The sequence below is a fragment of the Argiope bruennichi genome, chromosome 11 (genome assembly GCF_947563725.1).
Source record: "Argiope bruennichi chromosome 11, qqArgBrue1.1, whole genome shotgun sequence".
Classification (NCBI taxonomy): domain Eukaryota; kingdom Metazoa; phylum Arthropoda; class Arachnida; order Araneae; family Araneidae; genus Argiope; species Argiope bruennichi.
In genome coordinates this window covers 41,616,871-41,644,012 of record NC_079161.1, presented here as the reverse complement: position 1 = coordinate 41,644,012, position 27,142 = coordinate 41,616,871, and the positions used below count along the sequence as shown (strand labels likewise).

The 27,142-nt window shown below is 25.5% G+C and overlaps 1 protein-coding gene across 1 annotated transcript in view; it reads left to right on the top strand.

Annotated features, from left to right (window-relative positions):
- The window catches only part of LOC129957343 (uncharacterized), a 28,973-nt gene extending 2,218 nt beyond the window's left edge, over positions 1-26,755 (top strand). The window contains exons 2-11 of the mRNA XM_056069622.1: positions 1,533-1,840; positions 5,585-5,811; positions 7,643-7,706; positions 9,792-9,891; positions 10,847-11,676; positions 15,432-15,616; positions 18,123-18,261; positions 19,244-19,348; positions 20,415-20,558; positions 21,986-26,755. Of these exons, the coding sequence (XP_055925597.1) occupies positions 1,562-1,840; positions 5,585-5,811; positions 7,643-7,706; positions 9,792-9,891; positions 10,847-11,676; positions 15,432-15,616; positions 18,123-18,261; positions 19,244-19,348; positions 20,415-20,558; positions 21,986-22,111 (2,199 nt within the window). The 5' untranslated portion in view covers positions 1,533-1,561 and the 3' untranslated portion in view covers positions 22,112-26,755. The remainder of the gene's footprint in view (positions 1-1,532; positions 1,841-5,584; positions 5,812-7,642; positions 7,707-9,791; positions 9,892-10,846; positions 11,677-15,431; positions 15,617-18,122; positions 18,262-19,243; positions 19,349-20,414; positions 20,559-21,985) is intronic.
- The last annotated feature ends 387 nt before the right edge of the window (positions 26,756-27,142 follow it).

The following is a 27,142-nucleotide window of genomic DNA, read 5'->3' as shown; positions in this document are numbered from 1 at the left end:
GCCATTAAACAAGCTGGATATAAAAGTAGCATTGTTAGAGAGAAACCGTTCACCAGCTTGCAAATTCAGAAAAAGCATTTGAAGTTTGTAAAAACTCATCAATTGAAGACCAATAACCTTTGGAAGAAATCTATATTTAGTAATGAAAGAAAACTGAACATTTTTGGCAGTGACAACCATCTTACTGTACGGAGAAAGCCTAATACTGCTTTGTATTCAAAAAATTTACGTCATACAGTTAAACATGATGGTGACTCCGTGATGATTTGAGGTTACATGGCTTCATCCGGGTAGGAAATTTAATTTTTATAGATGGCATTATAAATAATACGGTTTACTTGTATATACTTCGCAGCAATCTAAAGGAAAGTGCTAAAAATGTGGGTTTAGATGGAAATTTCATTTTCCAGTAAGACAACGACCCCAAACAGAATACACGTAACTTCAAAATATGGTGTCTTTTTCATTGTAAATAGCAGTTACACACACCACCACAGTACCCCGACATCAATGCCATTGAATATTCGTGGGCCATATCCGATAAAGGGGTTCGAAAACACAAAATTAGAAACAAAACCCATTTAAAACAAGTGGTGCAAAAAGAATGGGGTAAAATAATTTCAAATACCACCAAAAATTGTTCAAATCGGTACCATGACGTTTAGAGACCATTATAAGAGCCAAAAGACATGCAATTTAATAGTGACACTTTATTTCTATGCGTGATATTGCAAAAATTTCATTGGTGTATTCTCAATTTTTTGAGGCAAAATTCTGTGTAGGTTTATTCAAAATGCTTCTGAAAATTTTCAATTTAGAAATTTTTTGTTGAGTTTGTAAAAATAAAATTATGTTTGTACTTCCCGGTAATGTGTTATTTATATTGAAAGTCGGATTTATGAAGTAAAAGTAAGGTGTACTCTCAGTTTTTTGAGCCACTGTACATATATCATTTATTTACTATCTTATCAAATTACTTAACACATATATTTCAATTGCAAAACATACATAATTAGGTTGTATAAAGGATATTGATGTAATAGTTGAAGGAATTTTTTCACTTTAAAATTTTGTATTTTATATTAAAAAAGAAAATGCATTAATATACAAATATAAACAATTTTATGTTTGAAGCAAAGATTGCTAGTACCATACAAAAATATTGCAATTCATAATAAAAGATACGTAGAGTATATAAATAAAAATAAATGAGAAGAGACATTACAAATATGTAAATGCATCTCTTGAAATGCTATAACAATTAGGAATTTATTAGTTAAATAAATCATCTTTACTCTTCTGCCTTACTTTTGCTATTACTATCAACTTATTTCTCCTTTTTATGCTAAATTAAATGTTTTATATTCGAAAATCAGTTTTTTTTATTTTCTTTTTAATATTCTTTAAATAACAAATTCCCTTGTCTTCTATGAAATGTAAGCATATTATGAGATATCTATAGATTAAGAAGATTGAAATCTTTAAAATGAGTGAGTGTTCCCATTTTTAACTAATTACATTTCATATTGCAGGTTATCCATAACTGTCAAATGTCTGAAAAATGAGTAGAGATTCTAGTTCTGTACTAGACCCAATTGTGGGGCAAACAGCCACTTCCACATCTCCAGCAGAAGTTGAACAAAGAAATGAAGCTTCTGCAACAGTGGCTGAAGATTCCAACAATAATACTTCCCTTTTAGACAGGGAACGGGTTTCTGAAGCTGCTAGTGTTGAAAACCCCACTACTTCTCAACATTCTCCTGCAGTGAGAGAAATACACAAAAATAGTTGGTTAAAAAAGATGCCTTGTATTGATAAATGGTCTGGAAAGTTTCCTAAGGTAATATATATGTAATAAATTCAAATTATTAATGTTTTTTAAAATTCTTTTTCTAATGATTTAAATTAAAACTTAAAAAAAAAATGCTGTTACTATAATTTCTGACTTAGGAATAGATCGATACTTTTGCAAGCTTCTATTCCCCCCCTCCCCCCAAGCTTATCAGGGATTTAATTTCTATAATAATTTGACACTGAACTGTTGTGAAGCACACCCAAAATAAATAATAAACCTATTATATTTTCTGAAAATTTTCTCCTCAAATATTTAAAAAGTATGAGAGCATTTACACACCATCTTTTTCTACCTCAAAGTTGGTCCTGATTGCATGCTGATCATGATTATAATCCTGACCATGTTTATTTGAAAAGAAATTCTAAAATTATATAAATGATGAAATATTTTCTCTGATAAAAAGAAAAAGAACAAAGTGGTGAAGGATAATTTCTCTTCCTTGTTTAACAACTGTATTATATATTGCATAAAGCTATTTTTGTCAATTACTTTTAGTTTTTAATATTTTTTCTCTTCAATTTAGACATAGTTCTTCATAAATTTATATATTTTAATAAAGTAATTCATAAAAAAAAATGTTCATGTCATTTATAAATTTGTATTTTTGAAATATATTTCTCATTGCAAATAGTACAAGTTGCTTGTTACTCCTTTACAACTTAGAAGCATATCAAGTATTGTTTGTTAAAAAACAAACAATGCTTGATATATTTATGTTTAGATATCAATTTTATTAATTTTTATTATCTGTTAATTATAATATATAGAACTATAGTTTACTAGTTGCATTTTTATCTATTTGCGTTTCTTTCTTGTAATCGTACATATTTCATGCTATATTTTATATCTTTGCATTTTAAAGCAATGGCTTAACCACTTCTGTTGACAAGAATTTTTATTCCCAACTTTTGAATAGAAATTTACACAAATTCACTGAAATACATTAAGTTTTTACAATATATCAAAAAATTTGACTTGAATATAATTATTACTATTGTATTATTTTAAAATTTTTTAAATAGATGCAAATTTATTCTACATTAATGTAGTAAATATTCATTTATTTCTATGAATATTAATTATTAGGTCATATGTATATATATATATAATTCTTAATTATTTTACTTATTAACAATTTTTCTTTTTTAATTTGTGTATCATTTTTTAAAATGTACTTTTGTGAATGAAAATAATAAATAGGTATTAATTAAATTTACCTTTATAACATACAAACTGCCTTCGACTTCTAGTTAATTTGCCAAGATTAATGGTTGTTAAAAATTTCAATCACTTCCTCAACAAAATATTTTAAATACTTACATTATTTCAAAAGCCTTATACATTTCTGTTCATTGTGCTTTGCATTTCCTTAATTTTTTATTTGTTTCTTTAAATATCCAATTAGCACTCTGGAAAAAGCAGCAGTATTTTAAAATAGAGAGACTGTAAAATTATCCTGGCATCATATGATTCTGAATTAAAACCTTAAGTTTAGGTGCATCAAAATATTAAAAAATACTGAAATCTAATCAACATAGGGAAGTAATCCATATCTTGGTCAACACAATGGGATAAAAAGCCAGCATGAAATATTGGTATCAATAGTGAAAACAGTTTCGGTTCATTTCTACATTGTTATAAATTATGCATGGATTAATTTTAAAAAGAGAAAGAAAAATTATTTGTTAAAAAACTTGGTATCATAAAAAAGTTAATTTTTTAACTTTTAGAATGCTATAAAAGCCATTTTTCTATTATAATATATTTAGAAGTTATCTTGAAAAAGCTGTGAAATGTCACTTAATTTTTAATTAATTAGAATTGTAACTAAAATTTGAAAAAACAAAATATCCCTAAAAAACACATACCTTTCTCCAAATGTGCCAAGTTAGTGCCAAAATGTGTTTGTTCAAACTCCCTAGTCTGTAGAGCATCAACATACACACAAACAGATGCTTTCATCTTTCTTATTAGAAGACACTATCCGATATACCCACTTTGTTCTGCATGCTAATGAAAATTTTTAATTTTCATCATGAAAGTATTTGTTATTATTTAGTACTTGAAAATGGTACTTGGAATTTTTTTTTTAATATAAATGTTTATAGAAAACAATGAGATAATGATAGGGAAGGGTGGTACACATTGTTATTGTCAATTTAATTTTAAAGTGATTATATGTTTTATTTAAAATCTTGTAATTTTTCATTTGTAAGAATATTGTTGTTAAAACTATTTCAGATGGGGTGCAAAATCACAAAATGACATACTGTGCATATGTAATTTAGCTATTTAATAACATTTCAAACAAGAATATGGTTCACAAAATAAATCTTATTAATCAGATTACTAAATAAGTTTATTAATTTTAATGGCTCTGCATTTTTCATTTAAAGTGTGACTTGTAATATGAATGATAACATAACTGAAATTGATTAGTTTTTCCAAAATCTTTTTCTTCAAATCTGCACATCTTTTTATGAGATGTTTATGTTAGTAGTTTTCTTTTACTATATTTGCTTATATTTTGATCAGATAAACATGAAATATATATATATATATAAAAAAAAAAAAAGTCTAGTGTCTGAAAACTGAAATCTGCATTTCAATGGAAGAATTTCTGCTAGCACTGCAGTCTTTTTTAGTGTTCTCCACATTTAAAGCTATTCAATTATATGTAAACTTATCAAATTAGATGCTTTAAGCCTGCTTAAGGAATCATTAGTTATCAGTATATTTCAATTCCAGTGTATTTTAATAAAAGCCCATTCTTTATAATTGCTATTCTTTTTATAAAGTAACACTGTACCCCACAATATCAAATCTGTATCTCAAAAGTGGTGTATAGTATTACAATGTCCATCGCTATTAAAGATATTAAATTGTCAAAATAATTTTTCTTTTTAATTTTAATGATAGTTAACATATACGTAAGAAATCAAATGTCACTTTAAGACCTTTATTTGCTAAATAAAATTATGTAGCATTATGTCCTCACTTTCTCCTGTGTCAAATCAAAATATCATTTTATACAAGGAAGTAGAAAATATTTATGTTAATATTCTACAAATTTTTAAAATAATACTATTTGCAATTTCAATTTTAATTAAAATGAGATTATCTGTTGCACCAACAAATAATCTCAACAGATTTTTCTCAAAAAACTGTAGGCTGTCTCAAATGATTTTTAAAAAATAATAGAAATCTATTATTTTCCTTATTTTAAACATGGAATGCAAAAGTAGCCATTTTCAACAGTGAATTACAATTTTCATTCATTGCAAAAATCAAGTTTTCTTAAAATAATAGGAACCCTCAAAACATTTTCCTAGAGACATTTTTGAGTACCAATGAGGTAAAATAAATCTTATTTCAATATATACCTTTACGATGTTTTGGCTATTCTAAATTCTGTTTAAAATAAATTTTGGGTGCTACCAAGCTATGAGCAGACTCAGATTTGGAACATATTTAAATGAGACATAGTTTTTAATCAATGTAAAATTAAGTATTTAATCAATTGTCACAAAAACTTCCTTTACACTTTAAATTAATAATTTTATTTATTATTTTTTTGCAATATTTCTTTAAAAAAATTTGAAAAATATTTTTTCTATAATATATTAAGAAGGAAATTTGATGTTTCATTTATGTATAGAGAGAGATTTCATCAATAAGAAGATTTTATAGTATGCAGATTTTTAATCTTTAACTAATATTTTTTTCTAGTCTCAGAAACTTGAAAAGTTTTGGGTAGTATTTTGTGTACATGATGATAAAGAAGGATTCCTTGAATTTTATGAAAATCGACGCAGTGCTTACTCTCACATGCCCTTATCAAGCGTTTCTCTCTCAACATGTCTACACATTTCTCCTACAATAGTGGCCCAAGGGAATGATCATGAGTTTGTTATTACTCTTGATAACCAAGTTGTCAGATTAGCTGCTTCGACAAAGTAAGCATTTGTAGCATATTTATGTTTTAAAGTTTAATTGAAATTTCATTTTTTGTAATTTTTTATACCTTGTGGCTGGGTTTCCATTATTAGGGAAAACTTAGTTGTTTATTGAATCATTCCACTTATAAATTATTTTTTTTTATTTAAAACTCGTACCAAATGATAAAATTAATTTTTGAATTTTATATAATATTAAATCATTATATATATGTGTGTGTGTTTGTACATTCACTTGTGAATAAAAAAGCATTAGTTTGTATTAATCTAGTACAATTTATGTTACACAATAATTTTTATTTTACAATTTGTATTTAAAAATTTCTTAATTCTTCTTCCTATATTTGATACTTTGATTACTATATTTTTATTTTTTAAATGGCATTACAGACCATACTAACAATATTTTTTAATATTTGCCAGTGTCCAGAGATAATATTTGTTGAATCATTTTTCAAAATTATCAATTTTTATATTTTTCAGCATTTAATTTTTGTTCTTTTTTTATATTAAAACAATTTAGTATTTTTATCTAAATTCTTAGATTGAAAGATTTTATGAAATAAGAATCTACATATATTTAATTAATTTATGTCTTTTTAATTGATAAAACTTATTTTTCTGTGTAGATTTGTATTTTATTCCAATATCATCTCTCATACAAATTTGACCTTACTAATCTGTATCTAATTACTTACAATATCTCAAATAAATCCTCTTAGAGAATGTGAAAGATCTGATCAAAATGTTGAAGCTTCTTAGAGTAAAGATACATAATGTCTGATTTACGAGATATAGAACTAAATTTTTATTATAATTTAATTTTATATTAAATGCCACTTCTGTAGTCAGAATATTATTTTATTTTATTTCATCTTTTTTTTTTATTATTATTTACTATGCAAGTCCTTATTTAAATTTCTTTTTGAAAGTTATTTGCTTTTGACATATAATTTATTTTAATCTAAAATATTGTTCCAATCCTTCTTATTAATGCAAAATATTATCCTGTTTAATATTTGTCCTTTGTCCTGTTTAATATTTCCTGTAGACTAGAAACAAATGATAATATATATATACAGGATGATAATGTATACAGATTTGCAAACTATGTGTAAATTGCAATTTCTGTGATTAAAAATCATGTGAAATTTCTACAGGGCAGATCATAGGTCCTGGAATTACCAGATTTGGCAAGTAGTTGCTTCTTGAATAGTTGGGACTCATTACAAAAGAATTTTTCAAAATTTCAATAAGATCTTTAATTTAAAAAAAATGTTTGAAGTTTTAATGCTTTTTCTTAATAACTTCGGAATATATTATGTTTGAAATTCAGAATGTTAGATTTTCAATAGTTATCAATTTTGTCTCCATTCAATTTTTTTGTCTAATTTATCCTAATAAATTTTTAAAAAATATTTTTAATTGATATTTATTTTGATGATGGTAATTCAAATTTTTTTACATATAATGTTCCATAAAATCCTTTCTCTCTTTATTATAATTAATAATAAATTTATTATTTAATTTTTATAATTAATACTAGTAAATTTTAAAAATGAAATAAAGCTTGAAGAGTTATTTAAAACATTATCATACTACGATGTTTTGCACTGAAAATTTTGATTTCCTTTAATTTTTTTCAAATAGATTTATTTCATTTTTTATTTTTAGTGATCTTTTATTTAATAGCTCTGTTTTATGGTACTATTTTATAATATAATGTTAATAACTCTGCTAATTAAAACATTTATTTCTTCATTTGAAAATATTTTTTATTTGTATTTCCAATCAAATTAATAATATATGGAAATATTATATTTTATTTTAGTGAACAAATGTTAGAATGGATGGATACTTTAAGCACTAAACTTCGAGAATTAGGTGTCTTAGAGGTTTGTAGATTTAGTTGAAATTTAAATTAGACAGTTGATTACTATTTGTTTTATGTGTTATCTCATTATTTTTTACTAGCCGCCTTTGGCGACCAGCCGGTTCGCCAATCTTAATGTTCGTTAAAATTTTAATAATTAAATATTTTATGCAATTTCTTCTTTAATAGCTTCTTCATCAAAATATTTTAAAACTTCAAATTTTGATTATCATATAATTCATTCATAATATTATAAAGGCCTTCAGTCATAACGTAATATGTATCTCTCTCATTTTCTGTTAGCACCCATAGAATTTATGCTTTAAATTAAAGTGGAAAGAATTTATCTTCAATTAATATAATAATATTTTTTACTGAAAGAAAGCATTTTTTTATAATCTGATTACTGAAAATAGAGTCACTCAGCGTTTAAACTTTATGGGCACTAAAGAATATCTTTTTTAATTTATGTAATATCTCAAGAGTTAGTCAACAAAATTTTCTTAGATTCATTATGAGCAGATCGATTAATTAACAATGTTTAAATTTAAATGCATCAAACACTAAGAAAATAAAACGAATCGTTTAAAATAAACGGTTGAAAACAGGTTTTAAAAAAACTACTTAAAAAACGATGTACTTAAAACTATAAGCATATACAAAAAATATATAACTAACATAAATACAATTTACTTACAAAAGCATGCAACTAATCGAAAAATAATTTAAATCATCCATTGATAACGTTGTCATGGCAACAATCAGAACAGAATGAGCATGCGTGAATTTTCTTCGCCGGTTACGTAACGCAAATACGTGATTTTTTCTACGCCAGTTGGGGTAACGCTATGCGGATTAGAAATTTTTAATTTCCTTTATTCTGTTTTATTTTAATTCAAAAGTACTTCAGAATGAATCTGAAAGATTGATTCATTAACAATGTTTAATTTTAAATGCATCAAACATTAAGAAAATAAACAGAACCGATTGAAATAATCCGCCGAAAAATTTTAACCCTAGCCTCATTACTGTTGGGAGAAAAAAAAAACTGAAGCCTTTCTCGTTTGGCGCTGGGGATAATGGAAGATTTTTTTGGCGGAAAAGTTGGCGGTGGGGAAAATGGAAGATTTTTTTGGCAGGAAAGTTAGTTTTTAATTAATAATTAAAATTCTAATTAAAAATTCGAAAAAAGAAACCCCAGGTGCACATTCCCAACCTCCAAGGTATACATGTACCAAATTTGGTAGCTGTATGTCAAACGGTCTGGCCTGTAGAGCGCCAACACACACACACACACACATTGAGCTTTATTATAAGTATAGATAATCTTTTAATTTTCATAATTATTTCTGTTTGTCTTAAATTACTAATATCATTAAAAAAAATTCCACAAATGAAGGCATTTAAAAGATCTTAAACTTTTTTTTTTTTTTTAAGTTGGAACATTTTATAAGCTTTTTTTATTTTTGTACTATTTAAATTTATGAAATTTTGATTACAATTTTGTTAAATTTTTATATAATTTTGACTTACTTTAGTTAAGAAATAATTAGAATTTGCAGTAATTTAATCAATATTTATTATTTTACTCTTATAAGTTCCAAGTAACTTTTAATATCCTTTTTCAAACATCAGTGATAAAAATAATTCCGTTTTCAATTCCATCATTATCATTGTATTTATAGCACAAGTCAAAGAAATATTATATTAGTAATATAATAAGGATAAAAATGAACATTCAATTCACATTCTATATTTTTCACTTCTCTTATCTTATTGATGAAATTAAAACATGATAAATAAGAAAATTAAATTACTTAAATTGGAAAAATATATTTGTCATTATAGTCCACCCAAACATACAGAGCTATTATTCCTCGTCTCCTTCCTCTTTTCAACTTTGTTGCATTTGAAATTTTTGAAGTTTTAATGTTATTACTAGTTATAATAAAATATAATCAAATTATTTATTTTTAACAAGATATAACCTAAGAATTTTTTTTTTTTTACTATTTGAATGTGAGAAATTATTGCTACTTTTTTTAATACTTAATTTATTTATTTTTTTTAATTTTGCACCTTGTGTAATTTAATATATAATTTTCAGCCTAAAGATAACTTATACAGTAAAGAACCTATCATTACAAGGGCTCTTAGTCATCAACATTCTGTTAGTGGATTATCATTAGAGTCTCAGTCTCGTGCAGGTAATAAAATCATGTTTGTTAATGTTAGTCTCTTAGTTATCTAAGCCATCCTTATCTAATTTCCTTAATTCAACCTAATCTTGAAAGCACTATTGTTTGATACCACTCATTCATTTAATGTAATAAATTTTCATTCATGCATCCAGCTCCTACTTGATATGTGAAGGAGAATGTAATATAATTGATATCCCCTTTCATCTATCAGTAATTATGGGACTTCCTTTAAAAAAAAAAAAACTTATTAAATACAGAATTATTGTTACAAAATTTGGACATGCTGTTTCAACTTGTTATTTAAATTATGTAGATAAGGAACAAGTAATAATTTTTACATAAAATAACTGATAAGATATAATTTCGATAAGAATTCTTTGGAAGTGCCTGTTCCTGCTGTGTAGTTATTAGTAAAGGAAATACCATGTTTCTTATTTTAAAAATAGTACTTGGAGACATGTAATTGGTTTAATGCCTGTAATATATTAGTTATTTTCATAAATATATTCAGAAAAGGAGATAGTAAAGAAAAATCCTTTTTCCCCCATTAATTTTGGCTTCATGACGCTAACAGTTTCCAATATTGAAAATTAGCTTCACTTGTGAATCTTACGCTATTTCTTCTTAAATTATTCTATTCACTAAAACTTGCAAACAAATGTTGAATCTTTCTTTCTTCCCCCCTCCATGTTTCTTTTCAAGAAATCTCAATGATTTTGCACATTTTTGTCAGGAACATTTAGAATTATATTCATTCTCCTTCACATATTCTTTGATATCCAGAATTAGATGAATATAACAGTCTAATAAATGTATTAAACATTATTAATGATGAATAGCTTGAACTGTAAGTAAAATGTGTAATGTTTTTGGACTTTGAAAATTGTTTTTATTCTAGATTAGCATTATTGCTGCATTTTTATATGTTCTTCCCATTTATTATATGTTTCTTGCCCCCTAGATTTCAGTCGTCTTTCTATAAGAGACCCTAATTCTCCATTACCTCCTGTTCCTAGTACTGTAGTCCAGTCTTCTGAACCTTTAGAGAGTGTAGCATCAAGTTCTACTGTTGTTTATATTCGAAATCCTACATCCCGTAGAGCTTCTTTGCAAACTACTAGTTCTTCAAGCATTAGTGGTTCAGTCACAGCTGTCAGTACATCAGAAGGAATACCTACTTCTTCCCAGTCAGTCCCAGAGAGTGTTTTTACTTTTGATTTACCATCATTTGCTGATCAAAATGCTCGCCCAATATCTCGAAGCAACAGTTCCCAAGATAGCATTTCTCCTGTTCCATCTCCTAATGAAGTGGAACAGAGGGTATCATCGGTTCCAAATACTCCTTCTGCCGAATTCGCTCTTATTTATGAGCCTCTATTTTTTGGACCTCCACCCAATGTTCCTTCGGGTGTGAGAAACCCGAGCTATGAGAATCCTCCATATCCTCAAAGGCATATAGTGTACAAGCCCACTCCAGCCTTGCCTCCAAGACAAAATGTTGACTTTCACCGGACACCATCCCTGGTCACAGGTGATAGGTCTAATGTGCATTCACCAATAAGATCCAGTAGTCTTGGAAATTCAAACTCTACTTCAGATCCTTCTTTACATGCATCTTCTCAACAGCAATGTACGAATACAGTTACACCGTGTACTAGTTCTGCTTCTACAAGTTCTCCTGTTGCATTATTAAGGACACATTCACATTTGGAGCCAGTATGCAGTTCTTCAGAAAGAAGCAGTCACCCAGCATTAGCTGAAAGGCATCCACATAATGGAATGAGATTACAGGTAGAATTTTTCTTCTTACCTTATAGACTTTATTTCTTCTGAAGATCTTAAGCACAGTCTTGGGAATTGACTGTGTTTAAGAAGAATATTAAGTTTTGATTACTGGAAATTGTTCTAACATTTCAAGGATACTGTTGGAAGACCCCCAAAACTTGTCAAAAATTGTGGGATGTTTTCTAAATAATAGTTTTAAAAAATCATGCTTTCAGTTTTTAAAAATTTTTGAGTTTAATTGAAATAGCACCTTTCTTTTCTTTGTTTCCTCTGACTTATTTTAAGGAATTCCATGAAAGAAAATCTACTGAATTTCAGACTGGCAAGAGCTTATAACCTTTTAACTTTTGTTTCAAAATTTATCTGGAAATAATTAAAATTGGGAAGATTTTGCTTTTAACAACTATTTGTATTTTGAAAGAGAGTATTGTTTGTGCAAAAGTATAAACACCATAATTTGGAATTTTTTCATTTCTTAATCTTATTTTATATCCTCCTTGTTTAGCAGGTTTTCTTTATTTATTTTTTTATATGTATACATTTTAGTTCTTTCTAGCATTTTTGGTTTTTAGTAATTCTCATTTAATAATGTTTCTCTTATCTTCTATCAATATATTACCTTCCTGGTTTACATTTTATAGGAAGGTGTATGTCATTCATTGAAATTAGACAATTCTGAAAAATAAAAGGTGAGACTTTTATTATCTCTTTTCACATATTTAGTAGATGCACTAGTAGAGAAATAAAAGTGCATTCCTTAAAAATTTCCAAATTGAGTTTTCATTATTAAAAGCATTCTGAAGTAAGTTTTAACATATCTAATAAATTGCACTGTGTATTCTTACTTTCATTTAATGTTCCATCTATCGTTCTTATAGTCAAAGGTTTTTAATGCCTCAATGGCATAGTATGTTTTATTTCATCTGTTGTATTATCATAATAAATGAAAAATATGGTCTGTATTATAAAATATTTCATCTCTTATATTATCATAATAGATTAAATAGATGATAAATTAGGTTTTTAGTCCCTAAAATTAGGTATCAGTTAATGTATATTTATTAATTTTTTATAAATATATGGTATACTTCTAATGCCCTTGTATTATTTTACTGGTATTTTTTTAACGATTATTCATTATCCTTTTATGAGTTGTCTTAATCATTATCTAAACTTATTTTAATGGTATTTTCCTCTCCAAATGGTATAAATATAAGTACAATTTTGCCTTAGATTAGAGTTCTTAGTCCTGATTTAAAAAGATGTTGAAATAGAAAAATATTGCTTTCAAATCCATAATTTATTTTTTAAATTTATGGAAAAAGTTATATGCATTGTTTTATTGCAACAGGTTGTACTGTATTGTAATATTTTACTGAATGTAAGCAAATAAACTTTATAGGAAGGAGACATTTATTGCTTAACTTTATCCAGGTGTCTTTTCTGATTTAAAATTATAGATCTTTGCAATTAATTTGTATTATGACCCTTCAATAATTGTAGTAAAAGGGTTTCAATTTAATTATAAAAAAATAATTTTAAAATAAACCTAAAGTACAAAGGCCCTCTACTTGCAAGTTGCTTCATAGGGGAGAATTTATTTATTTGAAAGAAGCACTGTTTTATCACTTTTTTTATTTGTTTATGACTTAAAGTGATCAGCAGAACATCTAATTTTCCTATACTTACTTTTAAAAAAATGTTATGAAAGTGAAAACTATTTAAAATTGCATGTGCTGTGAATGTTTCTCTTCCCAACATTAATAGATTTTTTAATGGTTTTTTCCCCCCCAGTTCTGTCTCGTATGTTTTTTGTCAGTTATTCCAGTATTACATTCATTCACACTCGCTACCTTTACACACATCTGTTTTCAAATATTTTTAAGATTAAAAAGGTATGCATGAAAAATATGCTTTACAAAGGAGATTGCAAAATATTGCCAAATTGAAACTTTATTTGATTTGAGAATGTAGTTCAATGAGTATTTATGGAAGCTCTCACTATCTAAGTGGAATTCTCTTGTTCCATCCTCTTTTAAAAAAAATTGCCTGAAAATTCTGCATATAACAATGCTGTGTAATACCTTGTAGTAAAATCTACCTAGAAATATCAAGAATGATAGGGATCTTGTCATGATTTTAAGTGCTGAAGAGCCATTATGTCTAATTGTAAACTCATTACTATTAATAATTGAATCAAAAGTAGATGTATTGTGCTGTCTAGTCTATATTCATTATTAGGAAAAATGTGGCATTTATAAAATTAATTAGTGTGCATGCTTGGCAGGCTTCTGATTCTCCTGCCAGGATTAGTTAGTCATTCCTAAAATATTCAGTTTTTCTTAGATTACTTTTTTATATTGGAAGTGGTACAATTTTCTCATTTTCTTTATTTGTGTATTGAGAAAATGGAAACTTGATGATAAAAATAATCAATTCATGTATTGTAATATCTTATTCATATTTTTATAATTCAGTCAGCAAAGCATTTTTGAATATCAAAGTGTGGTAGGCATTAAATTGTCACTCCATGGCATCACAGTGTTACTAAAATTTAAATATATAGGTAATCTACTTCAAAATACATATTGCATTTTGTGGTACCATATTTTCCCTTTCTGTTTCCTCATGTAAATTATGCAAAAAGAAAAAAAAAAAAATCATAAAAAAAATTTGAGAAGCAATAAATTTTTTTTTTTTTTAATTTTAAAATGAAGTATTGTATTTTTGGTTCTCACAGAAAAATGCTAAAATTCACTTAATTTTTAAGTAAGTTTTTTTTATTGTTCTAAGGTGCTCATTCCTACACTTTAATGTGTATATGTTCCAAATTTCCTTTGTCTAGGTCATATAGTGACACCTATAGAGTGCCAGCATGTAGGCACTTATACAAATAATCTTCATCATCTCTGCTTATAATAGTCTGTGCATGGCACTATACAGGATAAATCATTTAATTTAGAGTTATCAAATTTTTTACAGGTATACTTTGAAGGGTTAGAAATATGCATCTCTGAGAGTTTTTTTTATTATTATTATTTAAATAAAAGTTAAGTAAACTTTTAATGTTTTTCTGTGTTAACTTCTGAAAACATTATTGTTTAAAACTGATTTTTGCACTATTTTAAAAGTTAAAGAAATGTCATTTAAATTATATCAATTTAATTATTCTGAAAATTTCCTAGAATTTTGGCAATTTTTAAAAGTGACTTTATAATTTTCAATAATTAGGTTTTTGTTATTACAGTGAAATTCAAAAACTGTTTTCACTTTTTCTTCAGATATTTAGTCACGTGGTTTTCCTCATGGATTAAAAGTTGGGAATGAAGGATTCTATTTAATAGAAAAGTGAAGGTTGAAAGATAAATATATATAAAAAAAAATTTAAAAATATTTTTTTAATTACATAATGATATTATGAGATTAGACTCTATTAGAATAATTTATATACCCAATGAACAGAATAGATCCAAGATTAACACAGCTTGATTCCTGTCACAATTAGATGCATAAAAATATTTTATTGTGGGAATCATAAGCATTAATATCTGCATATGAGATTTAATTGAAAGTAAACATTACCTATATTCCTAGTAAACCAGATGATCATCAAATTCAGTTAGTTATTAATAAAGATGAAATATCAACAGAAAGGAATTTTTTTTTGTGTATAATTATATAAAACACTTTAAATAAATATTGTTAGCAAATTTTATAAATTATGATTTAGAGATAATTATTTTCGCTTTGTAATTTTTCAGTCCAGTAGCGCCTTCAAAAATGGCACAATACCGGTTGATGAGAATGGAAAGCCAATTTCACTCCGAGAAGCCCAAGTTCAGAAACTTCAGGCAGAAATGCGCCATAAAAGTGGTGTAAGATTAGTTTTAAGGAAGAAGGACTGCTTAAATGCTATTGCATTTGTCGAGTGTTTCAACCATGTTTGGTATGTAGAACATATTGATTACTTTTCCCTTAACAGTCAATTTGAGAAATAATTTGTTGTGCTTTTTTTTTTTAATTTATCATAAAGCTATTTAAAATGGAAAAATTGCGAGTTAAATATATATATATATATATAAAAAAAAACTGCTTCCATCTTTTAGATTTTAAAATTAATTTATTTAATTTCTCCTAACATTTTAAATTACAATCATAGAATTAATCAGTATAGTCTTTTATGGATGTGTAATAATCTGTTATTTTGACATTTAGTGGACATGAAGGAAATACAAATATTGTTGCTCCAAACTTTTGAAAATGGTGTAATTCAGTTGTTAATTTGTTAAATCAATGTGTAGAAAATTCATGAATAGGAATTCATTAATTAGGATTTTATAATAAATTTTTAATATTTTTATTATTATTTTGGATGATGCTTATTAAAAAATTAGTACCATATAAATTTTATTAAGAAATAAAATACAATTTATAAGCTCAAATAGAACTGCCATTTATAAAAAAATATGAAAGAAGTTGATGCATAATATTTTTACTTCATTCTTGTATTTTATTTCTATGGTTTTATGCCTTTTCTCTGGATTGTTTAAAATCATATTTAATTTTAATTACATGACATTATAATTTAAATTTTTTTAGTCATTTAAAACATTTTTTTTTGTGTGTGTGTGTGTGGGAATGTAATTAGAAATGTTTAATTTTTTATACAAATAAAAAAATGCTAATATTTTTGCCTTAAAAATTCAATCACATTTTGTGACTAGCATATCATAAAAATTTTGTGTTTGCATATTATGGTTTTAATAGTTATTTTTGACCTAAGTCATTGAGGGATGCTTGTTAAAAGCATTTAATTTTGTTTTTATATTTTATCTTTTTTTTCTATGGGAATGTGGAAATTTATTATTATAAATTATTTTTTCTAATATAATTTTCAGTTTAAGCATAGCTGATACAAAGTGCCAATAACTAATTCTGATTATTTTCCTTTTAAAATGTAATTCTATTGTATTGTATTCAGTAATTTTCTTTTTGTATAGAGGAAAAAGATTTGTGGAATATTTTAAAAGTAGTTAGAGAAGTTTTCTTTTTTAATGTGCAATTATGATTTATCAAAATTACGTTTTTATTATTAATTTTTTTTTTCTCTTTTGCAATAAATAACATTTGAAAATTCAGCATAAAATGTTGATATAATAAAAATGATCTTAAAAGAAGTGCATGAGCAAATCTTGATAACACATGAAAAAGTTGCATATTTAAAATTTTGATGACAATAATAGAGATAATCTGCCTTATTAACATTATTCTACAAGCAATTTAACATAGCATCAAATTGCATCTTTACTCTAACTAAAAGCTTATTCTGTTGCAGAACATTTTCTTTCCCCTCTGTTGAATGCATGTCTGATTAAGTTCATTATTTAACATTTATTCTCTGTGTGTGTTGAGTGTGTGTGAAATATTCTTTATTTTAAAAAGAAACTTGCATGCCTTTCTTTAATAATAATAATAATAATAATAATATAGTGCATAACATTGGAGAAAAAAATTTAATTTTTATCCATTATTAAGTTGTTTTTTTAAGAATGATAATTAGTGGCAGGTGCAGCTCAAAAATGAAGGCAGAAAGCATTGAAAAAAAAAGATGATGTGAGAAAATATTTTGAACTTATATAATTTCAGAAGAGAATTTGCTTATATAGTATTTTGGTTTGGCATGCATTTAAATCATTTTGGGCAATTAAAAGCCTACTAATTTCAAAACTTAAATTGATGCCAGAGTTTGAATGATTAGAAAATAATTATTCTTAAACCACGAATAAATTAAAATTATTCTGTATATTTAAATTGTTAGTAGTGTAAATTTTTCATTACAAGTGTTTCAGCTGCAAGTTTTGGGGTGTTTTAATTTTGCTTGTTATTTTTATTATGTTATTTTATTATTGCACTTTTCACATTGTATGTATTATTAAATCTTTAATTACTACATGAGAAATTAAATTGTAAAACAGGTACATTTAAAAAAATATCTGAAATTGGCTCCAATTGATAAATATTTTTTTCTTTCAAAATTATCTGATTTTTGATGTATTCATGTAGTTACTATTTCTGGAAGGAACTAACTGAGTTGGAAATTGTTAATAAATACTTGCTTTTTTTAAAAATCTCTGTCAGTTTAATAAAGTTATATTTTTTTAATGAGTTAATCATTAAAGTAATATTCTTGTAATATTCTTTTTTTTTCCTTCTCATCATAATAAAGATAGTAATTAAATAACATTGTATTTTGCATTAATTTGATTAATGTATTTTTTTATTATTATTTCTTGTTTGGTTTTATTCTGTTTTATTTACTGTTTGTTAGGTTATATCTGGGGGGGGTAATTAAAATAAATAATAATAATAATAACTTGAATATAATAAATAATAATAAAATTAAATGCTTGTATCCATCATTTTCTTTTGAAATTTTTGTTTCTAATACTTAGGATAGCTGGATGGAAACAAAAAGAGCATCCTTTACTGCACAACACATTTCATGTTGGAGATCGTCTTGTTAGTATAGCTGGCCTTAGAATTCATTCTGTGCAGGATGCACATAGAGCAATTAAACAGCAACCATCTACGGTAAGTGAAATGTTATTATAAAATTATTTTTCAATGCACATCTGCTTTTGTCTGGTCCTTTAAAGTGATAATAGATATGTTAATTAAATTTTACAGGGATTTATTTGGATGTTATTTATTTTTCATTCTAATGAAAAGCTTTTTTCAATTTAAGCACTTCACTGTCATTATTCTAGAATTTGTTTTACTTTTTAAAAAAAAATCTTGCTACTATTTTATAAGTGGAACCTTGGTCAAAAACAACTCACAATATCCTGATTGCCCATATTTAACATCTTAGCAATTCTTTATTGGATGAGTTAAAAGTAGCATCAATATTGAAACTTGCCAAACATTAGAACCTGGTTTATGGAATAGTTCTAAATAAGCATACTTGCTGGCTTATCAAGCTAAGTGGCTAAGTTCATTTTGTTTTTTGAAATGAACTTGTCTTATTATCCATAAATGTATATATAATATTAGAAATATATGTGTTCTGTCTTGCCTATTCTTTGATTTGCCATTCTTACTTCAAAAGGTCTTAGGGCAGTTTCAGAAGCAACCAACATAATTAATCATTTTGTACTTCTTAGCATCCAATTGCTTTTTTTTCCTGTAATAATGAAATATTTGTCTTCTACTTAAATGGTTACTTTTATTAATTTTTTCTATATGTATACATTCATTTCTACATTTTTGGTATCTACCTATAAAACTTATTTAACACTTAAATGTTAATGTCCTTTTTCTTCATTAATGGTAATGTTAAGAGAGTTCATGTCTTCTAAATTTTGATTTAGTGTTCATTTATAGATTACTTAAACATATTAATTTATATAAATGATTCTCCTCTCATAATTCTGAATCTCAAATTGAAATATGCATTGCATATTCATTTTTAATAATTCTTTCTTTATTAAGAGATAATATTCAACGTTTTTTATTTGAAAGATTGTTAATATATTCTTTTGATTTTTCTGTTTCTCTATTTTGTGTATTTTAGGTAGAATTTATTGTCAGAAGAGTTCCATATGGAAAAATATTTGCAATCAAACGTGAATATGAAGGACAAGATTTGGGTATTGTTAGAGAAGGTGGCACTGCTGAGGTACAAAAATTTTGTGTCAAGCATAGTAATTAAATAATTTGATGTATTTTCTTCTATGTTAAAAGGATCACTTTAAGTAACAAAATATTCTTAACATACTGTATTTTATTTCAAATACAACTATCGATTTTATTGAAATTTTTTATTTCTGCTGTGAAAATACAGATTTTAATTGTATTTAATTAGAAACAAGGATGAATTTTTCCTTTTATCAATATTAAAGAAAAAGAGTTTGCACTTTTTATTCCCAAATGTCAAATCTTTATAACAAAAGCCAATGAAACAAATTATTCTGTAATTCCAATGAGAAAAGCACAAGTTTTTTTTTCCAAGTTTAGAGTAATTTTTTTTTATTATTTGTCGCATTGATATATATGCAATGAAAAACATATTGAGAACCAATATTTTTTTCAATTATTTGATGGCAAACTGTATCCATTTTAAACTTCGGCATGCGATCCTATTTAATAATTGTACATTCTAAAAAGACACTTGCTTATATTAATGTTGCAAATCAACTTAAATAAAAATTCTGTTCCTTGATAAAATGGTCTTAATTTTATATTTCAGAAATGTTAGTTTACTTTACATTATAAGTGAAAGAACAAGAACATTTACAAGTGAAAAAAGAAAGAAAAAATATTTGTCATTTTGGCAATATTAGTGATGAAAAAAATGTTTCTAATGATCTAAGAAACAGTTTTCAGAATGTAAACAAACAAGTTTTTTTTATTTAAATAAATGCATTTTTATATAAATTAAATATTTTGTTTCTACATTTGGCAGAAACAAGAATAAAGATATACGTTATTCTTCTCTAAAAACAGCAGTTACTATGAGTGCATGATTTTTTTTTAATGATCTTTTTATACTGCTTTCAGGCTTAATAAAATGGATGTTTTTATCCTATTCTACTGAGTAATTATTTTTTTTATTTTACTTTTGCTTTACTGGAATTTAAAAAAATGAACTGAATATTTTCTTTGAAATCCAATTAATATATGAATTGTGGAAAGGAATTGTACAGTTTTCAATTTATTTAGTAAATGATTATTCAATTTTTCAGATTAAAGAAGTGAAACGTAGAGGATTAGCTTGTCGGCAAGGTTTACCTGAAGAAGCATCTAGTCTAGATGGTAATTCTTATTGCAACTGGGTTTTGACAGAAATAAATCATCGTCCATTGAATTTATTTTTTAAAGATAATGAGGTAGTATTTAGAGGTTTTTTTTATTAATTATGTATACACTTTAACAGATATTAATTATCATCCAATAAAAGTTATAAAATAGCTTATTTGATAATGGAATCTTTAGCTTATTTCTAATATATTGAAATGATTTTTTAGTTATAATTATTTATATTCTAGAATTTTATGGAGGAATCTTTAACTGTTTTGTATTTAATGAACTTGTTTAAAACTATTATGAAATTTTTTATTCACCATTGATGTTACTGAAATTTAGTGTAAGTGTATAGTTTTGCCCTTTTGTATCACCTGCAGACAGACATTGAAGCTTTCCATGATCAGAAATCAGTTCATGTAAAATTATGCAAAAAAAATTAATTATATAGTGATAAAAACCAGTATTCTTATTATAAAGGAAGTATTGTACATGCTTTATCTATATAGCTATTCTACCTATAAATAAATGAGAATAATGGTATATATATATAGTATTATCATCTTATTCATCCAATTTTTTATTTTTATAATGAATGCCATCAGAATAATATGAATTTGAAGGAAAATTCTGAATGGGTTGGCACAAAAATAAATAGAAGTTGCAAATTGAAATATTGTGTAGCTAGAGGAAAAGTAAAGATTCTAATTGATATTTTTAAATGCTATAATAACTATTAAATCAGCATTGATATTTTTATAAATATTGGGTGAATAGTATCAAAGTTTTCCCACTTTAATTTTTGTCCATTGTTTTAAATTGCTTAAAAAAATTGTAGAAAATAATGTTAAATTATATATTGAACAGAATTTAGTGAATGATCTTCTAAGAACTGTATTTATTAATGGATGGAAAAATAATTTGTTACTTGTTTTTTACAATTATTTATGTGCTTATAATAATTTATTATAATTATATACTTAAAAATTTATAAAATATAAAATTGATTCATAAAATGCATTAATAAAATCCCCCCCTTTTATTCTTTAAGGGGTTTAATAATTTTTTTAGGTTATTGGGATTTTAAAATTCCTTTTAGTTTTACCTAAAAAGTATCATTTAATGACTTTAAGAAATTTTCATTTCTTTTTGTTACTTTAAAATTGTCAATTATTTTGTAGTTTTTGCAATTGATATATAAAGTAAATTTTCCAATTTTTTATTATATTATATACTTAGCAAATTCATAAACTGTACTTTGTAATTATTTTATTGGTCTATTATTCTAACATAAGTGGGTTAAGAAATGATAATCTTGTCATATTATCTAATTCTATTATCAATAAGAATCTGAAAAATTCTTTGTATTGTTTTAAAGCTTTTTCATACAGTTTTGAACCATTAGTGTTTCTCTTTCATTTGCTGCACACAAAGAAGTATAATTTTAAATTTTGTATGTACTGTTTTATAAAAATGTTTTTTGTAATAAGTATATTATTCCTGTCTTCCCTAGGTGCAAGATAGATTGAATGCTGTTGGTCTTGATATATCACTATTGGTGCAACCTATAGAATTTGTAAAAGGTTTGAAAAAACAGCTAAAAACCATTCGAGGTTATAAAGATTATATTGTTCAGTGATAGATTATAGAATATCTATATAATTAGTTTGGTAATGAATGTTTAATTTTCAATTGAAAGTTGAAGAACAGTTGTGTTAACAGGAATAAATATTTCATAAGAAATATTTTTAAAGCAAATTGTACAAAATAATATGAAGAATTAACTGACTTTCTTCAACCCCCTCCCAAAAAATTAGTTGAAAACAAAATTGGATTTGTTTAGATTCGAATTTTGTAAAAAGTAGCCTTATTCTTATGTTTCTTTTATTGGATTTTTTGAAAATTGGTAACAGATGAAACGTAAGAATTATTTTATGGAGTGAATTACTATGTGATAAAAAAAAAAAGTTGTTTTAAGAAAATTACAGTTCCCTCCTCCTTATTTTTATAATGCATTTAAGATAGGTAAACTTAAAACTAGCACTCAGGTAATGTCTGCTACAAATATTCAATTATAATATGCTGTAAATATAACCTAATGGCATATTTTTTTATTTATTTATCATTAATTTATCGGTTTTGTTTAGTGGTTAGTTTACTGGTTCTATCATTTATCCTATAATTTGATTTAATTCAAAAATTTCCTGATGGACATTATCTGGATGCAACAGATTTTTAGGATACTAAAGAAAGTTTCCTAATATTACTTTCATACAAGAATAGGGAAAATAACTTGTACATTTATGTAGATTTGTAAATTAATAGTAAAAAGGAAAATAAATGTAAAGCAGAGGATGCAACAGCAATCAACACATTAATCATTGAGAATGATATTAATATGGATTGCAAAAGGAATTATAACATTTTGTAATTCTAATTTTCTATAAAATAATTGAAAAATTAATATGAAAATATTTTTGGTATAGAATTAACTCTCTTGACATCACTGTTCTAAAACTTCAAATTTTTATCCAGTTAAATATTTTGAATGCTTAAAACATATGTATATATTCAAAAGGGAGCAAAGTGTTTTAATGAATAAAGGTCTTTGAAGAATGTTACAGTTATTTTATTAGAAAGATTACTAAATACTTCCTGTGATCAATATGTATGTTATTTATTGGGATGTACTGTCTGTTTTCTGTACAGACTGTATTTTATTGTTAAAGCCAATAACATTAAACCATTTCTTTTAAAAAATTGTGCTCTCATGTATAGTTCAATATTTTTGTAATATTTGTTTAGAAATATACATGCTCCATTGATATTATTTTAAAAGCACTAATTTCTTGCATAAATTAATGTTTCATTTTTTAATCATATCTGTCAGACTATTCAAATGGTTTATCAAAATTTTTGTTTCATATTTTAAAGAACAATCTGAGGATTGATGAGAATTTTTAAACTTTTAATATTAATTGATCCTGCATATATTTGTTTAATTACCTATGAATCATTTGAAGATTCTGCTGATTTATGACTCTGTTAAAATTTTAGAATAAAAAATGAAAAACCAGTACATTCCAGAATGAGTATTATAGAGCTTTCTTGTGTAGGAATTTGAATATTTTAATCTTAATGATTACTTTTGTAGATGGGTGCTTAAGGTATGGTTCTTACAGGCCTCGTATAATTTGCCTGTATTACTGGGAACAATTTTGGAATTAAAATATTGGTATAATGAGGATATACATTTTAGATATTTTAGAAGAGATTTTATTCTCTTTTATCATGAATTTGTTGAGTTTGCTTCCTGGTATATTATAATGGTGGTATATTACTTTTATATGACAATATTTTATGTGAGTGTATTTTATCTGTAAACTGGATTCAAAATTTTATGGTCAAACTTAAATATAGCTATAAATTTATTTGAACATATTACAGTCTATTTGTTAATCATTTTATTCACTATTTAATTTTAAAAAAAGGAAATATCTCACTCCCAAATGAAGACAAGTAGTTGAAAAGACATTTAGAAGCCTTCCCTTTCCCCAAGTGTGAAGATATCATGATCCTGTTTATAGGGACCATGATGCAGTTACTTTACATAATAATGCTGAATAGCATGACTATAAGCATTTGTTTTGATTTGTTACTTTTGGTGAAAAGAAAAGGACCTTTTTAAATGTTACCCGAATGTCTGTTTTTTTCACCAATTTACTGACAGCTTAAAATGACCACTACTGTTACAATGGGTTATAATAATAGTAAATCACAAATCATTTATGTATTCAAATTTCAATCAAAACATTAAAATTAGAAGACTTGATTGCTTTAGAAGTTATAGGAAATTGTCCTTTTGTTTCAACATTCTATTAAATCTGAAAGAAACAAGTTGTTATATTTGTATTTGTAAATAAAGCCGTAAGTAATAATCAAGAAATATTCATTTTTTTGTTTGTGGTTTAAGTTGTAGAGGGGCAATCAATATTTACTTGGAATATTTATAATAGCTTATGAAATAAAAACGCATTTCTTTTACTCTCATCATCAGAATAGCAGACTTCATGCCATGCTTTTTTTTTTTTTTTTAAATCTTTGAATTCAATTCTTTCAAGCAAAGAAATCACTTGGAATTTAATAACTAGAGTCAAGAATATGAAATGATGAGGATTCTGATCATAAAACAAATATGCTTGTTTGAATAAATATAATTAATTTGCCTATAATCTGTTACTGCAATCAACTTAAATAAAAATTTAATAGTAATGAGAAAGTATTTTTTTATATGATTTCTCGGTATTTTTCAGTGGTTGTATTATCCTCCATGTATTTACTTTTTATTTAAATATTAATGACGTAGGGGCTTTTTTTTTTTCACTTGGATCAATTTAACAATTTAAATTTTATGCCTAAGTTCTCCTTTGATACAGAAAATTTTGGAATGTTCTTATATGCTATCATATATTAGGTCATTCATAATTATTTTTTTATTAATTTTTCTTTTAAACATAATTCATAAAATATCTACATTACACACACACACACACACAAAAAAAAAAAAAAAAATTAAAGATATGTAAAAGCATGATTGGAATCATTGTCTTAAAAGCTCTAAGGCAAAGTTCGATAGCATTGCATTAGCTGATTATGCTGTTCTATCTTTCAGTCATTGTAAAATGACCCACAGCAGTGGAGAGTGGTCTCTAGTTAATTACAACTTGCATGAATGGTAAATGGTTTCTTAATTATCTTTCTACTGTCCGTTTCTTTACAAATTTTACAATTCATCAGTATTCCATTAGCAAAACATGGAAGTGGCGAAGCAACTATTATTTGGTAAAAGATTATACTTGATGGTCTTATATATAAAAACTATCATCAAATGATGCTGATAGTGTTGAGCATGCATGCTGAATACTATAAACCACTTAATCATATGATATGCATTGCATGAAGTTAAATCTAGTTTAGCCCTTTTCTACTAAAGTATCTGCTATATATTATTGTCACAAGAAGATCTACTTTAATTGTAAAAGTTGTAAAAACTTATTTAACTGTTTTTATTCTCATTTCATTTGTTAAAAATTATATTTTGATTTTTAAGATACATTTATTTCATGGTGTAATGATTTTCTGCCTGTTGTAATTTTATACAGTCATTTAGAAATATACATACAAAATTCTGCAATATGTTCATTTCTTTAGAAAATATTTCAAATAACTTGATACATAAATATTGAACAAAAAAATATTATATATATTTTAAATTGTATATTTTTTAGATACATATGTATATTTTGAACAAAAAAAATCATACAATTTTTTATTAATCAAAACTATTTATCTCTTGCATGAGGGCAATATATGTTTTTCAGACGTATACCTTGTTCCTATATTCCCTTAGTAGCAATTTTATGAAATTCGGAACTATCTTAACTTTTATAACATATTCTGCTCTTTTACTTCATATCATGAAGAGTAAAACTCTAATTGTTCAGAGCTATTGGCAAAAAGAATCTCTTTTTTAGCTGTTCACAAATATTAACCTACTAGGAAAAGCTCTATTTTTACTCTATGAAAAAAATACTTGTGTGTATATATTGTCAGACTTTGTAAAGTATTTTTCTTTTTTAAAATGTTTATATAACTTTAAAAAGTCTAGTAATTAAAAATGGATTTTCGTTTCATGCATGCATTAAAAAATGGCAAGCATTCCTGCTTTATGGAATATTTCATTCATCTTTTAAAATCAGTTTTTGTTATAATAATGAAGCAAACTTGGATTCACATTTGTTTATATTACCTGAATATATATTTGATGTTTGTACAAAGTTCTTATGGATGTATGTTAAATTTGTACGGTGATGTTTACATTTACCATTACATGTTATCTAATTCTGTGATATGTTTACTAGTGGTGTAAGTAATACTTGGATTTATTTCCCCATTATATGCATTTTACTTGTTTCATTTATTATTATTATTATTATACTGTTATCTAGAAAAATTTCTAATTTCGACTGACCAAGCATGTTCTTGCTGTATAAAAATATATTGATGTTGATTTTGGCTTAATAAATATGATGCTAGTTTATTGGAAAACATCAGCTAATGTGTAAGAAATCTTATATTCAACAGTAAATTTTATTCTTTCTAGTTTTCCTTTCAAAAATTTAACACTTTTTTTTTTTTTTTTTTTTTAATTTTGAAACATGATTCTGTAAAAAACAAATTTTGAGAGTTTGAGAATTTTTTTATGCATACTTTATTCTTTCTAGTGCCAAATTTTTAAACTGAAGCTTTTCATTGTGTTTCCTATGTCAAACTTTCATAAATTTTATTACATAAATTTATTTTAATTTTGAGAGAAACTTCTATTATGTATTGAGCTTGTTTGTAATGCTATTGTAAAATGTTTTCTATTTGTGTATATAAAATGCATTCATTAATATTTGTGTAATTAACTACTGCACATTTATTTGATGCCAAAAAATGATTTTATATTTACTATAGATATTTCCTTTCCCCCCCCCCCTTAAATTTTGAAAATAATTGGCTCTTATAACCTATACAAAAATAAAAGATTGTCATATAATGTTAGTCATGCATTGTGTGAATATTCCTTTAAAGAAATTGTACTGTACTGAATATTTATATACTCTTA